Genomic DNA, 17,397 nt, shown 5'->3' with positions numbered 1-17,397 from the left:
ACACGTGTTGATTTCCTCTGTGTTCTGATGAGTTTGTAAAAAAGCTGTGTGTCCTCCTCTAGACCCTCCCTCGGGTCCGTGGAGAACGACTGGTAATATAGATTACATAGCATTAAAAATCAAATCAGCGCTCAATGGACTTTCGCGTTCACTTATAATACGAGTATATTTCTATATTGCTGCATGGTTGACTGTGGTGGGTGTAATTAGTGGCGTCGATTTGTGGATGAAGAGGAATGGGTTTTTGGCATTGAAGAAAATAAGGGGGGGAGTTGGCATTTCTTTTCATAGGGCATTACGTAATTATTTATTGTTACATTATCCAGAGATGGAACCGAACCGAGACTGGGGCCAGTCTAGTCCTCCTCATGTGCTTCCATGAGTGCCGAATATTCGGTTTCCCTCTGACTAGCAGCCTCTTGCCTTTGAGTTCTTTTCAATTCCTTCTTGCAGAACTTGTTGAAGATTACTGCAGGATGATCTTTATCCCAAAGGAAGTCCAGATTCCTTAACGTTGGCGTGTGCATTCTTAGCTCTTTTGACTGCGTGGGCAATGCTCCGCGGTCTGACCCTTTTCTTACACGGTTTCTTGACAGGGATGTGGGCTTTGACAGCACGGTCAATGATTTTAAGCTATTTTAAACAGGCAATCAATTACATATGCAGCGGGGTTATCCTCGATCCTCTGTAAACAGTTGGAAGTTATTATGTTTCTGAATAATTGCATATATATACCCAGACAGGTTTGCTTTCTTCCAATTGGGTTGAAGACTTGTGGAAACCATCTCGCACCGTTCGCCCTTCCTTACCCTTCTAATATCAATCTTAAACTTCAGCTCGGCAATTAAGAGTTTATGATCAGATGTATCAATAGCCACATCTTCAACTCGAACACTCCCAAAGCAACTGCTTAGAACAGAGGAGGTCACAAAACGATCAATTGTCGATAATCACATACCACCACCATGCACAAACGACGGACCGCTGTCCGGGACCGCTGTACCTCTGTAGTAGGAGTTAGGGATGACCAACTTGCAAAAGCGTTGTAGAGCTCTGTCTAGAACTGTGACAAGGGGATCGAGCGGGCAAGCATTCAAATCGCCACATACGATGATCCTGTGATCACTCTGGACTTTGATCACAATTACAGCAATCTGGTCCAAAACATCTTCGTATTCTTGAAGTGAGATTCTCTATTGCTGCCAATGATGCGAAAATCTGCATCATCAATGTCTATATGCCATGCCGTGGTTATTCATTCTCACAGTGAAAATGAATAACCACGGCATGGCATATAGACATTGATGCAGATTTTCGACGCGACTTTGAAGATCATTATGCAATATCGCAATACCTCCATACCCACGCCGTCTTTGAATGGGTGAGATAGGATTGTCACCATCAACTGACTTTGATGAAAGTCAGCCCCCGGAGTCAGCCAAATCAGAAAGATCAACGGCCTCAATGCCCTCAAAATCAAAAACCCAATGCTCAATGCGTAAGATGGGGCTTTTATTCGGAAGTTGGAGTAGAAATTTTGGTTACGTTTGTATGGAGGGAGCGGAACCAATTTGGTTGCTGTGGACTGGAGACTACGGTTCTTGTTCAATTGTGTTTTTTCTTCTTCGGCAAATTGCTTTCCAAAATTTATTGAGCTGTACATAAACATTTATTCATTTATTGGAGCTTGACACTTGTCGATTTGCCAAGGTCTTTTTAGTGATAGGACTTTGTAGTAGGGATGACCAATGAACCATCAACTTGATTAGAACACTCCCATAGACATGCAGGGAGCTCAACTGTGCACTGCTTGCACATACATTTCTAAATTGATCTCATTCTTTTATTTTTCAATATTTTTCTGTAAAATTTGGGGAAGTTACTGCCAATTATATTTTGAAACTATCTTGCAAATTACAGCAACATAACTTATTTTGTTTTTCTGTAAGTGCGAGTCAAAATTGGTCCATCGCCACAGTGCGCTTAATTGCCATTGGCTGAGTTTAGCACTGCTCAAGAATGGCACAAAATATTCAAATCAGTAAGATCAGGTGAAAAACGTGGCCTACTGAGCTGTAATTTGGCAGAGTTGCCAGTAATACCTCTATCATACCCTCTGTAAAAAGGTTAAAAAATTGAACAAGTAGATCTCGAGTTACAAATTAAATCACCAGCTTCCCTTTGGAATTTTTATATTCCTTTCAAATCATGTTAAGAAGACACCTTTCTGAACATAAATGTGAAGTTTCGTGCTCATTCGATGTATTGTTCACCTGATCTTAACCCTAAACGTTTTCTTATATTTAGGCCTATAACATCTACAACTTGCTGCTGGCTATACCTTGTTTAGGACTTTCAAAAGAAGTACCTGAATGTGCAACCATAACTGTTTCAAAATAGCCCGCGATAGTCATGCAGGTAACTCCGAGGTCAAGCATTGAATTGGTTTGAACAAAGATACTCATAATGTATTGAGTGCTACTTTGGTTTGAATGAGGAATACTACAGGAATACACATGAGCATGATGAGGATAATCTCTATTGTTGTGAATGAGTCAATGACCTTCAAAACTTAAGATTTTGTTTACATACACCTACTAATTGGTCATATTAAACCCAATAACATTGAAATTCTTGGTTGTGAAAAAAAAAAGTTCACCTACTTAGTGCAATTTTGATTTTGTGCCATATCGGCTATCTTGGATGATTTTTGGCAAATGTCCTCTAAATGCATGATTTCAATGCCTTGGTTTGAAAAAATAAGTTATGCCAGTGACTAGTTAAGTGCCATTTCATAAGAAACCCTTTGATACTTTCACAATATGCTTGTTTCATGTTTGCAAATATGTTAAAATAAAGAAATATATAAAGGTAAATATATGCTTATGCCAATTTTGCTCCCAACTGCTATTTTTGGACCTTGTCATTTTATTTCGTTCCAATGACCGGTCAGAATGGGAAACTTTGATAATTCATATTTCGAAAAGTTTTTGACCGATTTTGACCATTTAACCACCAAAATACTTCTGTTGATTAGTTCTACTCAGAAAACAATCTTTTGTAGCAATAGGGTCAACATGAAATTTTGATGGTTATCCCTATTTGTAGTTGTAATGTAAGAATTATTTTCTTTCAATGAAGTTCATTCGGTAATAATCATCTCAAAAAAAGTAACTAACACCCCTTAAATAATGGCCATTATTCAAAAACGGACGATTGTATTACAAATCTGTAAAATGCGTTGGAAACAGAATTTATTTCTGCGCATTTTGAAACCTCATTTGTATCAATTGTCTAAATATTGACGTCACAGCGTACATTTAAATCAATGTAACCCAATATTTGAAAGTTGCAGTAAATTCTCTTGATTTGTATTCAGTATAATGGAAGGAAATCTGTGCAATGATATTTGAGTGTTTTTGTATCGTTGTAAGTGCAACTTTCAAATCTGGACCTCGTTACATTAAATTGACCAGTGTTTTGTTTTCTGGGCTATCGTATCAAATGAGGTGTCAAAATGCGCAGATATAAATTCTGCTTCCAACGCATTTTACAGATTTGTAATAAAATAGCCCGTTTTTGAATAATGGCCATTAGTTAAAGGGGGGGGGGTAGTTCCTTTTTTGAGATGTTTAAATACACGGCTTTCGGCTGAACCACTGGCAGGCTATGTTGGCACATAGGTTAGCACATCAATGACAATAACAAAGGTACCAAAATCTAAATTTTGATGATTTTTACGATCGTCCGGATGAGCACTGAATGGGCTTTAAAATCAAGTTTTGTGAACTACACGTATATATTTTACGATGACCAAGAACAGGCAAAACAAAACACTTGATTTTTAGCAACTAAAAGGGAACATGCCTATTAAAGAAATATTGTAACATTTCCATAAAATAAAGACTTGTATTTCTTTTCCATAAAATGATACTTTTCACTGTCAGATATCTCTCTATAAATTTTCAGCCAAACAAGAAGGTTCATGTTCATACGATTTAAAAAAATGGTAAAACAGACAACACATTTTTATCATTTGTACAATATATTTTATTTGACCAGTGCTTTTAAATTAGTTTGCAACAACTACTAGATTATCAATAAAGAAGTCCATAATGACTTCCCATACTCTGCCCAGCACATGTGTCCTACAAAATAGTGAAATATTATGTCTTCATTCAGAGATGCAGCCTATATATAGAATGACCATCACAGCCAGGATCAGCTAATCATGCTTCAGAAGTTCATATGGGACCATTAGCAGCAATGTTACTTGTCCAGGGGAATTTGAAGCTAGCTCAAGTTTTCCCCCAAGAACAGAAATTGACACTGTAGTGGCTCAAACTTGTACCATAATGCTCAAAATTTGTACCATCATACTTAACAATCTGGGTTGTTCACATTGGAGCTACATGTATTCCATTATTATTATTATTGAAATCCAAACACCCACTATGGAAGAATTGACTTTTATCTCCCACACTGAGGTAGATATTTCAAATAGTCGCCCATTCAGGTAACCCTGTTTGAAATTCCCACCCCCTGTGGTCATGTCTTCAATATGGGATGTATGGAGTTCAACTGATTGTCAATTTGGGGTTGAGTTTATGATATCCAAGTGCTACTGGATGCCTGAAATGATCCCATGGAGTGTGATTTATAACACCTGAAAATGTAGAAAGGATATTTTAGTTTAATTAAATCAGACTCCTTAACAGCACTCCTAAAACAAATTCAGCAGAGCAGTTTGTAGCACACCTGCATTATTTAATACTCAACCCCTGTTGAATAATAGTGCCAATACAATAGCTATTTAAATTTAAAGCAGCCAACCCAGTAGGAAGGGGATTATAATTTATAACCTTTGGTGTTATCATTTTGATGTTTCCCCAGTGCATTATTAGTACTACTAGACGTCTTTGTAGAAATGAGACTCAATCCCTTCCATTGGTACAAACTTTATGAATGGATTCATCATTCAAGATATTTGGCAAGCCCTGATGAATATAGGCGCATCGTTGACTAATGCCCCCATTGGATATGACCTGTCACATGGAACATAAACAGTTCTGATATATACAATAACGAGATTATACTTCTTTAAGAGACCAGACTCCGAATAGACCCGTGAATCAAAAACGCTACATGGTAAATCTGCCATATTTGAATCAAAACAGTTTCCGTCTTTCAGCTTGAGCGGTTTTTTTTGCGCATGTAGTACACGGAACGCAAACAAGCTTTTTATGTCCAAGTTTGGTGGGTGCATGGTGAAATCACCTGAGAGTGACAACATGCAAACATGGTGGTGTCAGGATTCAAGTCTAATCTCTTTCAGCTACAGATTCATCTGTGGTTGTATAATGTGATTATGCAATCGGCACACTAAGCATTCTCCTCCAAGAAATTTAAAATGAATATTTTAATATTAAGTAGAGTTGATGAAGCAATAAATTCATGGTTATCACCAGCTACAAAATATGAAAGCACTTCCCAATATCAAAGTCTAAATGACTATACTATTTACAGTTTCTTGTAGTATAAAAGATGACTTATACAATGTATATATGACAGACAGCATTATATATATGAGATTAATCCAATACCAATAGTGTTTCAAACATTATTATTTACTTTGAAATTTTTAATCCCAACAAAAACTGATTCTTGTCAGGTAAGCTCAATAATGATATGATTTGTGCTTTAGGGGCATGCAGATTAAAGATTTGAGGTTTTCTCTACTGGAAGTCTATTTGAGCTGAAATTCAACCCCACAAGGTAATAAATAGGCATATTGCATTACATGTTATTCCATCTTTGTTATACAATAGGGATATTGCATTGTGGTGGGAAGGAATTTTGGTATAATTGACTCCCAGTAGAAAATCCCACAATCCGTGTGTATGATTTGACAGAATGGAATAATTGTTTTCACCCAAAAAATAATAAATTATGTTATACTTCATAAATCAGTACTATTAAGGGCTCTTACTGAATGCCAATACATGTATATGACACAATCTGGTCCAGCATCCATGGGAGCTACAAAGGCGGCAAATTTAAACTTGAGATGAAGGCAAAAATATGGAGTACAAAAACAGTAGACCTTTGGTGTTTTCAGTATACATGTATCATGTCAGATTATCGACTGGCATGCGCTTAATGCTCTTAATGGTGTTGGGAATGTCAGTAAGAGCCCCATTTGACTCCCAATTGACCTTTTCGGTAAATCCCATAAGCATTTGCGAGTACACCTAAGAACTTCGTCATTTGACGTCACGCCGATCTCGCCAATGCGCACATCGTTTATCGAACATCGTCACTGCGCATTTCAAGTCGGCGTGACGTCAAATGACGAGTTCTCAGATGTACTCGCAAAGGCTTATGGGGTTTACCGAAAAGGTCAATTTCTACCACAGGAAGGAATGATCATCATCTATACAATTTTTCAACTTGGTGAATCAGCGATGTGAGTGTGTATATTATTGGGTGCAGCTTCAAACTGCAAGCACAAAACAGCTGCCACATCGCTTTGTCGTCACTGACTCACCAAGACCAAAAATGGTATCAATTAGCCTTGCTACTATTACTACGTATTAAAGTTTGTTTACTATGTACTAAAGTTTGTTTGGCTTATATAAGGCGGAAAAATAAAAGACTCTGTGTATTGATATAGAATGGCATGTGCGCAGTTGGGCGCAATGCTAACGCTAGTTTTAACGCTAGTTGTGCGTTGCGTAATGCGTGACTAGCGCACACTTATGTGAATTTACGTAAGCGTGAGTTGGGACTTTATTGACGCACACAGTAACAAAAGCCGAATAATTTCTGCCTTATATAAGCTGAACAAACTTTAGCAACTGATTGTACAAATTCTCCAAGAAACAAATTTGGTCATTGGGTATACTGAAACAAATCTGGCCATCCAATGACCAACATTTATATTGGAAATTTCTTAATCTTTTCTGTCTCGTATTAATAGAAAACCTAACCAAAAGTTGAAATTAAGTTGACACTCGTATTCTAAATATGTTAATAACCTTAAATGTCTAGCATATTGTGGTTATTAGTCGACACTTGTTAGCGGACATTTTTTTTATGTTAATGCTCTCATATATTTTTACTTCTATTTCAATGTGATCATTGCCAATATTTGACTGAATCAGCTCAGGTCACAAATTTGGTAAGCATTATACCAAAGCAATAAATGTATCTTAAATTTACTTTGCAAGAATATATTTAACAATGTTAAATAACGTTGTGCTGTCATTTTACATTTCAAAAGCTGCATGCTTGAGGAGTTTACAAGAATTTCTGACCAACTTCAAGAGCCACGATAAATAGGCTAGTGATGCCATTGAAGCACAAGTGCATTCAAATGGCAATCGCAGACTAATGTTGCATCATCAGTTGCTGATGCATCACTACCTTGTATCTAATGGGTAAGCATCCTAACTGGTCAGACATTCTGGTAATTGCTGTTACTCTGGTCAATAAACTTTTTTCAGTGTACTGACCCCTTACTTGTGAAAATAATATATTTGGAAGATAATAATTGTTCAGATAATATTTGCTCTATAAAACTGTATATTATTATTACACTGTCTTTCTGTCCGTCAGTACTCTGACAATTGATCCAAGACCACCAGATGCATATGCCTGCAAAATGGAAAACAGAAAACAAGAAAATCAACTTGAGAATTTAGTGGCATAGAGTGAGTCATTTGATTGAGTAAGTACAGCGCCTGATTGAGGGGCACGTGGAGCAGATCAGAGTCGAAGGGACTCAAGGTGCCATCCCTCACAACTTTAACACTATGGAAAAAATATATTATGCATCATCACTTTATGCATATTACCTACTCAAATGATAACTTTACCAACTACACATGACAATAATAGTGCATGAGTGAAATTTTACCATAAGTTGGCAATGAATTGGATGTAAGTTTAAAGTTATGTTTATGTTTTATAACAATATGTTTTGTCCATGTAATTTAGCAATTATGATGGCCAGCAATGTATTCCAATTTTAAATGAATATTCACATGATATGGCATAGAAATGTTTTCATTATGGTCACATTTTCATTGAAAAAAAAATGGGGGAGAGGAGTGTCTATTACAGACAGTACTGGTAAATACATCGCCAAAGAAAATGGTTTTGGTGATGGATTTTTGTCGGGGGTGGGCAGAAAAATACAAATTTGCCTAAATAATTGTGACAATATGTTCCCCAAACAGTTTGATTTTCTGGGATTTTTTGTTCTAAACCCAGGGGATAGAACCGAATATGATGTGTTGTTTCACTTACCTTTTCATGCCATGAAAGTAGGATAGCGCTGCTGTTGTCTGATGGAACTGCAAATCCTTTATAGATATACTTCATTAACACATCAATAGCATCTTTGTCTAAAGCATCCACTGACTTCTCTATTTCACTAGGTTTGAAAGATGTTAGCACCCTTAAAACAAGTTTCAAAGCTTTATCCTGTAAAGAGAATAATGAGATAGTAAATAACCATATCCTGTGCACTGTATGCAATAGTAACGAAAATAAGAATACTATAGGGCTTACATGCGATCAAGCAAAATCAGTTGGAACTCGGAAATATTGATTTTGAGATATAGCAAACAAAGGAAATATTTCCTTTAGTTTCCTGTTGTTCTGGAAACTCTTTAAATGCTCATATCTTTGGAACTAGTTGTTCAATTTCAGTGGGATTTCTACAAAATGCAGCTTTGTAAATACTTTTTACTGTCCTATATAGAAACTGAATATTAATATTTCTGAGTTCCGACTGATATTGCTTGATCGCATCACATATATTGAGGGAATGCCAAAAAAACTTTTTAATTATCAAGATTTTGTTTAACTCCAACTTTTGACAGTATTTTTAGAGTTTATGAACTAATATAACAATATTATGTAACCTATAGGAAAGTTAACGAAACAAAATAGTTTCTTTGAAAATGTAATTTACATTTTTTAAAGGAGGATTTTGTGATCCTAGCATCCTCTTTTTATGACATTTTTCAGTAGATATCCACAAAAAAGCTTCAAAATTTCAGTCGATTCCTATTTTGCATTTGCGAGTAATGCATGAATGTTTAGGAAATTAGGAGGCTATTTTATTCAAACATTTGTGGCATTTAGTTGTACAGGGTGCATTGAAACAGGTGCTTGGACAGTTGTCACTGGAAAAATTATGTATGGGTTGCTTATTAGGGGAGGGGCCCTAATTACATTTACAAAATGTTGGTAGAAAACATTAATAAAACGCACAAACACAATAAAACCTGGCTATGGGGCTATGGGCCCAATTATGAGGTAGTAAGTAATGTGTTAAACCAACCAATGGAACCTACCTTAACTGCTTGGTTCTTAGACCCCAGTGGGGGATTTTTTAACACAGCATTAAGTGCATCTGCATGTTTGCCTGTGAAGAAGTGAGTTAAGGAACAATTTTCTTTCTACAACAGAATAATTACTGTAATAATATGCAGGTAGAATGAATTTTATTTCACCTTATGAGTTGCGAGTTGGATTTTGGCAACAGCATTTTTGAGAATCTTTGGATTCCACTTTTGTATCCATATACTTATTGTGCAGACTCAAATAATCTCTTTAGATTCACAGAAATCAGTTTAGGAGAATATCTGGGGGAAGCAAGAGACTTCTTGAGTAAATCCAGGTTCATGCAACCTCATGTTCATGAGCAAGGAAAGAAGGGAAAAATAAGGAATAATGCCCGGGGAATAATGAAACAGTTGCCTCATCACTTGAGAAAAAATATGTGACAGGAACAACTTTCATTGCCTTTCATGTATTTTTTTAGTTTATTTTAGCCGGTCAGTCGAATCCTACAAATATTTTTGTCCCAGCATTAATAGTAGCACTCACTGTAGCAGCCTTGCTAGCACTCAAAAATGGGTTGAGAAGGGTCATTCAGGTGACAGGAAACTCATCAATATTTTTTGTTAAGGCCCACTTGAAAAATTTGAGGCAAATACAACACAACAGTGTTAAAGTGAAAAAAAAATTCAACAGGTATCAGTCAGACTCGTATTGTCTCTGACGAGTCGACACAGAGTTAAAGCTATGATTTCTCTGGAATACGGAAAAACAGAAAAATTTACAAAATTCGGGGTTTGCTCACGGAAAGTTCAAAATGCTGCAAATAGTGAAAAACTGTATTAAATGTCTAACTTTTGTGTTGATTTGCAAATTAAAACAAAGAAAAGTGATTATTTAGCATTCATAACCTCATTAATAAACGCGATGCGTGCGATCCAATCATATTTTATTATTTGTGAAACCGCCAACGCAAATCGAGGTCATTAATATCTCACAATTGACCGCAAAATGCGTAATTGTTCCAATGTCGCACACAATTGACTTCTGCGTGCGCGGTATTGTGGGTCCAACGGACTGCGCGCGCGCTGGCTGCCGGATTTGGGTTGCGCGCTACCATATTTGCACAGATTCTGATACGCACTTTTGTTATTGGTCGTTTTGTTTTAGCCTGATCGATTTTGGGAAAGGGAACACACTCGGCAGTCCACGCTTTATAATGCGTGCCGGTTCGAAATTCTGAAAATTGGTGAAAGCGTGGGGGTTTAAACTTTTTGGGTAAAAAGCGTGGACTGATATAAAGCGTGGGATTAAAATAAAAAGCGTGGGGCTTCTTCCAACTTACAGTATATTTTTATTGAATGATAAAATAATCATAGTTCCAAGAAAAATCGCCAAAACTTGCACACTATGTCGCAAGATAAAATTCCATTTGATGCAGGCTCGCGCTTGTTTACGTGAATCCAGTGCAATGTACACAATATCCTCCCCCCCGGAAGCGCTGCCAAAACACCTACGTCATATGCAAATGTCCGATTTTCCATGACGTGTTATTTTTCTTTACATTGATCGTATATGAGTGACGTCATTAACATGCATAATTGATTGAGCGAAGCAGCACGGAAGAAGTAGGATATAGTCGCTGAACACAGCGTACGTCAAGTTTCATGACAAGAACAACATTTGAACACCATAAAAGTACAGTCCCCTTCATTAAAATGCTTATTTTACAGTGCAGTAGTAGTTTTTCACATATAATTTGCATTGTTCACGTAATGTATCAATTAACTTATTGGAGAGAAAAACATCGGACTCGCACATGTGAAATAGGTGCAGAATTCGGCGTACTTGATACTTCGAACCAAATTGCGTGCGACTTTGTCAGTTTACAAATAGCGGAAAAAGCAAAAAGTGGTGGGGGTCAAGAATTTTCAGTATAAAGGGTGCCTCAGTAAAAAGCGTGGGGGTCAGGAATTTTCAGTATAAAGGGTGCCTCAATAAAAAGGGTGGGGGTAAAATAAAAAGGGTGGGAGTCAAACCCCACTGCCGAGTATGGGAAGATGTAAAAATTGTTTATTTTTACAAACTTTTGAGGAAAATTTTGTGTTATTTTGTAAAGTTAAAAGATCAAAGTGACGGTTATGAATGAGGTTAATAACTTTGCATCGATTATATGTAGGGCATTGTGAAAAATCTAAACATTTTGCTTTGGACCTTGGAATATCCCTCGGGGCTGTGCCCCTCGGGATATTCCTCGGTTCCAAAGGCAAAATGTTTAGATTTTTCACAATGCCCTCCAAATAACCGATGCGCAGTTATTAACCTCTAAGTAATCAACCATTGATGATGCTCAATATTAATGGCGATGTTGAGGGGACACTATAGTAAAAAGGTATGTGAATAACTAAGTAGGCCTACACTGTTATTAAAATATGTTTGTTTTCACTTTTCAGTGCTTTATAGTGGAAAACCACTGAAATTGTCTAATTTGGAACACACTGTAGATTTTAAATTTTGTAACACAGAGAAATTGTGGCTTTTACACTAGCTTCCAGAGAAGTACGGCAGTCTTTTGCTCTGTTAATGTGACTGTGTATGATACTCTAGTCTATACATTGTTTCTTTCGAGGAATTGAGCTTTTTTGATGTGAAAACACAGGTGAGCAATGTATGAATATATGGAGAGGTCAAACAGGCTGTTAATTATTGTCAATATTATTATAATGAAAACAATTAACACTGAAGACACCCTATGGCACCTACTATAGCTAAAATAATAATTTCTCGATCATGAGAGTATATGAATGTACTGCGTGCACTGCGTAATGTCGCAAGTTTAGTGGAAATTAGTGATAGCGCGATCGATTGCATATGGTATAATCTTCTTCCACGGTAAACCAAACAGCTTCCGTGGTAAACTTTATAGCGCCATCACTTGGTGAAAGTACGTTATTAGTAGGCGTGAGTTAAAAGCTATCTGGGCTAGAACTATTGCGACTCTAGGGGTGAGCTTGTCTACAGGTAAAAAAAATACTCGTGGCGGTTATATTATACACGTCTAATTTAGGGCAACGGGGGAGGCTAGGCCTACTACGGGGATTCTCTTGGTCGGGCTGACGCAGGGTTCGATTTAGAAAATAAAATGTACATGCACAACTCCGATTTTTCCCTCAAAATGGGCCAAATAACACAAAATTTTGCATGCACAGGCAAAATTCTACATGCACAGAGCCAAAGTTACATGCATTTGTGCATGTAAAACCCCTCTAAATCGAACCGTGGGCTGACGTCACAAAGGGGAAATAGCCTTGTAAAACCAGTGTGCGCATGTGCAGCGCATGTGCAGTTCCCCTTTCTCGAGCTGGTTGCTATGGGCGCGCTTGTGCAAAGGGGACGAAGGGGACAATGTTCCCGGATGTCCGACCGAGTGAATGTGCGACAGATTCGGGATGCATTTTGGTTTATTGATGGCACTCAATTTCATGAAAATTTGGTTTAAGAAAGATTGTTTTTGTTTATTTTTGTTTAAATTAATTTGCTTCCCAAATTTTTATCGGAAAGTTTGCCATTTTTTAATTGTTTCCATGGCGTGCGATCACTGTCATAAATAGAGAAACTGACATGTTAAAAGTGACCACCTAAATAACATATTTGAACTCCCATGGCCACCAAACACAATTAAGTCAGATCTCGAATGCTATATCATAACCCTTTCCTGTATAGTTTAAATAGACCTATTAATATAATTTTTAAATGCTATTTTATTATTTTGTTATTAATTGAAAATCTAAAATAGTATAAAATCGTATATGATGCCTTTAATTAAAGTTTAAAACGTTCTTCCAATATTAAAAACTATTATAAATAATCCCTATTATTAAACACGCCCCCCCCAACACACACACCTACACACCCCTACACCAACAACAACATGCCAAGTCTTGGCGAAAGTCTACCTTGTACATCGTGCAACCGCGCGCGTGCACCATCCATCATTGCCCTGCTAAAATACACTACCCTATTACGAGCAATGGAATAGCCCGTCAATTATGCACAGTGGTTGCTCCTGGAAGGAAGATTATACCCGATATGACGCGGTTGCTCATGGAAGACAAGAAGGATTATACCCCTTTTCATCGATTGTGCACGCACACAGGAAATGCAGCGCTACCCAAAGCGTGTGTGGTAGGCGCTGTACGACGACGCAATTGTCATTGCGTGCCTATTGAGCTCTCATGATCGAGAAACTATTTATTTTAGCTATACAACTTGAGAACAAGTCCTCAAACGTTTGAAATTTGTAGTTACTACAACTTCAGTGACTAAGACAGTCACTATAATCAAATTGAGTAATTCTTGGCCAAACTGGAACACTTTGAACGCTAGTGGCTCCGCGATAAACACACGCGAATATAGCGCGGTACAGAAGAAAGTATACACGCGCCTTACACTGCGTAGTGCGTACACGCTTAGTACACTACATGGACGCAACGCGGATGTTCCAGTTTGGCCAAGAATTGCCTAATTTTATTATAGCTATACATGTAGTATACTTTGTTTTTTAACGTCTAACGAACCTGACATGTAAACTTTAGTTTACAGTCATGACAGTCTTGAGCGTTTAAACAGAAAGGTTATAGTGCTAAATAGCGCACAAAAGTATAAAACAGTAAGTTGTTATCATCAACTTCAAGAATATCTCGACTCTCGAGACTGGACCTCGAGTAAGCTTAAAAATCAACATGAAACATGGAAACATGATTCACGAAGAATACAATTGTAAAAGGATATATTGACAGGAGATCGTTGACTTCTTTCTCGTCTGGTCCCGCGACTACTACTTCTTCTTGTTCATCTTGGAAATTATTCTCATCATATTCATCAACATTCACTTTCCTAAATCTTGAGGCTCCTGTGTTTTTCGACATTTTCACTAAATGTGTGGATTTTCAGACATAAAACAACCAACACCCCTTCGTAAATACACGACGTTCAATTTTCACACCTGTGCAGGACTTTTCTACTTCCTGTTCCTACTTCCGTGGTGTTGCCGTTCCATTGTAATATGTCACTAGGTTTATGCATATGAAATCCAACAATTTTATGTGGCGTAGCCAACTGGCATGGTGAAAAGTTGCCCCTCTTAAAGGGGCATTTCGTGATCCACAGCCTCATCCCCCACTTTTCCCAAAAAAAGTTGAGATTTTTACACCACTGGATACCTCTGGCTACATAATGTTTATGTATCAAATATTTCTTGCAGATTAATTCGTTTAGCAAAAATATCGCCAAATTTTGAATTTCGTTCTGGTGCACCAGAACGAAATTACAACACATTGTCTATGGAGCAGTGTAATACACATAATCATGCATAACTCGCAAACGCAAAATCGGAATCAACTGAAATTTTGGAAATAAGCTTTTTTCGTGGATATCTACTGAAAAATGTCATAAAAAGAGGATGCTAGGATCACGAAATCCTCCTTTAATGCTTGCCGCCCTGAAATTATAAGCCAAAACCATTTTCATCAAGTTTGTCCCCCTTGAAAGTTGTTTTTCCCATTTTTGCCCACTCTCTGAAAACTGTTAGCTAAAAAAAAAACGCCACGCAAGTGAAGAGTAGCCGGGCACACACCCGGGGCACACATTGTATAGACTTTGTACCGTATGTTTACTGCCATGCATGCGGCACAACAATTTTTTGGTGGGTATTAGGCCTAATGATGCTTTTGGGAAGCTATCTGAAAAGAGGGTCTGTCTGGAGCTACAACTCGGGAGAGTCAGGTTGAAAATCGCCTGGAAAAACCAGAAATGTGAGGAGTGAGCAAATGAGGGGTCTTTAGAGCTGAAATTATCAAAATCAAGGGCCTTTCACAGCTCTGTTTTGGTGCGATGAACTTGTCTTTGGGAGCTGCGCTGCAGTGGTGTAGCCAGGGGCAAGGGGGGACAGCTGCCCCCCTGTGAAAAGTCTTGCCCCCTGTGGGAAGGTGGCCGCCCGATATTTAAGATTTGTTTTGTGTTTCTGACCAAATTAATATCATATTTTGCCATTTTAATCTAAAAAGGGCCAATTTTTGCGCTCTTCGTCACTCCGATCCTGCGCTGTCCAAAAACAGCCTTTCTCTCCGTCTTTCTGCCTGACTGAGTGCCCGAATATCATAACCGTGACTGACTACCATGCATATTCCGAATATGCATGGTAGTCAGTCACGGTTGGCAGGGTCTGATGGTCGGACCGATATTCTCTCTACGATTATATCCTATGACATCCTTATTTTAGCCCTACCCAATGACCCCAAGTTACGGATCGCCTACCCGGTACTATCGACCGACCACATTTTTTCTTCTAAAGTTTTGCAATTTATTAAAATGCCACATGAAAGCAAATTTGTATGAAAAAAAAAGAGTGCTCAATTTTTTTTGTCGAATTTTCTACCCGATAGCCCCCTTTTTTCTGAAAAGGGCTATTATGACCTCATAAATTTTATACCCAATAAACCCATTTTCTAAATATTTTCTATACCCAACAATCAAAATACAACAACACATTTTACATCTTCTTTGTTTCGGACCAGTTTTTGCCAAAATTGTCCTAAAAAGACCTTAATGACTTAGGGAGCGCCGGGGGGGGCGGTGATATTAATTTTTTTGCACAATTTTTCCTCACACTCGTTCTTGAACACAGAAAAATTTCATGTCCCCGAATCTGAAAAATCTCTGAATTTAATAAGTTTGGTCATTCAATACAGCAACACTTGTCTATAACCCGGAAGTGCTGTGCTCTCAAATTGACCTTTTCTCTCCCATCACGACAGCAAGATGGTAAGACCGATTGGAAGGGTGGTTAAAATCCATAAACATCTCATTATTTACTAAATCAATCCATTGTTTAAACCAACAGAAGTGTAAAATAATAATGCTCCTTTAGTATTGTTTGCCTATTTAATTGAAATCATGATGGTAATCTTCTAAAATAAGGTGTACATAATTATGATCATGATCAATGGACACACCGTGTAAAGTAAAAGTGTACGTACTACACGCTGTATTCGCATGCCAGTGAAGCATGCAACGTTTTGCCTACTTGGCACCTGAGACGAATATATATATAATGGTCCTATATGCACACGCTTGTAGCGCACATACGCGGTGGTTAATTTGTAATTTGGAAATCTGAATAATACTTAAAGGGGCATTTCGTGATCCACAGCCTCCTCCCCCCACTTTTGTCAAAAAAAAGTTGAGATTTTTATATCACTGGAATACTCTGGCTACATAATGTTTATGTACAAAATATTTCTTGTAGATTAATTCGTTTAGCAAAGATATCACGAAATTTGAATTTCGTTCTGGTGCACCAGAACGAAATTACAACGTATTGTCTATGGAGCAGTGTAATACACATAATCATGCATAACTCGCAAACGCAAAATCGGAATCAACTGAAATTTTGGGAATATGCTTTTTTCGTGGATATGTACTGAAAAATGTCATAAAAAGAGGATGCTAGGATCACGAAATACTCCTTTAAGGGACTAAATTATTACTTTGCATTAAACTAAGGTTTACTTTTAAAAGGTTAAACAGTTGCCAAACACTCAGAAGACAAGGTTAAATGTTGGAAGGAGGGCAGGGCTTCGATAAATGAGGGAAATTATGGGGTAAAAAAAGGTCGAAACAACTTTTTGAAAACAAGTGAAAACGGCTTTTGAATTGCTAAAAAGTTTTTGTCTCAAAAAACAATTGAAAAATATTGGCACAAGAAGCATGCCTTTATAAAAGCAGCATCACCTCCGTCACATAAAAAAATGATCACATGAGTGGAAAGTGGCATGGTTGTGAAATGAGGGAATTTTTTAAAGAAAAATACACAGCGTTTTTCGTGAAATTCGCCATCTTGAATAAATGCAGAATTGCGTCAAGCAGTATAAACTGTCAAACAGCACGCGCTTGGAAGTACTTGATACGCGAGCGTCATTCATTCACCGTCAAAATGAGCTTACATCGAGCGTACGTGCTACACGAAAGTTGGAGTTTGCCTTCACC

The 17,397-nt window shown here is 37.6% G+C and overlaps 1 protein-coding gene across 1 annotated transcript; it reads right to left on the bottom strand.

Annotated features, from left to right (window-relative positions):
• Positions 1-4,026: 4,026 nt before the first annotated feature.
• LOC140138059 (actin-related protein 2/3 complex subunit 5-like) lies at positions 4,027-14,409 on the bottom strand. Its single transcript, XM_072159904.1, has 4 exons — positions 14,143-14,409; positions 9,366-9,438; positions 8,311-8,487; positions 4,027-7,656 (listed from the first exon to the last, which is right to left on the bottom strand). The coding sequence occupies exons 1-4, from the start codon at positions 14,277-14,279 to the stop codon at positions 7,594-7,596; spliced, it is 450 nt and encodes a 149-aa protein (XP_072016005.1). The 5' UTR covers positions 14,280-14,409; the 3' UTR covers positions 4,027-7,593.
• Between the last annotated feature and the right edge of the window lie 2,988 nt (positions 14,410-17,397).

Source organism: Amphiura filiformis, chromosome 17 (genome assembly GCF_039555335.1).
Source record: "Amphiura filiformis chromosome 17, Afil_fr2py, whole genome shotgun sequence".
Lineage (NCBI taxonomy): Eukaryota > Metazoa > Echinodermata > Ophiuroidea > Amphilepidida > Amphiuridae > Amphiura > Amphiura filiformis.
The sequence above is the reverse complement of the archived record's forward strand: the minus strand, read 5'-3'. Positions and strand labels throughout refer to the sequence as shown.

Coding starts and splice junctions, on each gene's coding strand:
- LOC140138059 (XM_072159904.1), bottom strand. CDS start 14,279: ATGTCGAAAAACACAGGAGCCTCAAGATTTAGGAAAGTGAATGTTGAT. Junction 9,439..14,142: donor GTCAACGATCTCCTGTCAAT/ATATCCTTTTAC, acceptor TCACTTCTTCAC/AGGCAAACATGCAGATGCAC. Junction 7,657..8,310: donor TACTTTCATGGCATGAAAAG/GTAAGTGAAACA, acceptor TCCATTTTGCAG/GCATATGCATCTGGTGGTCT.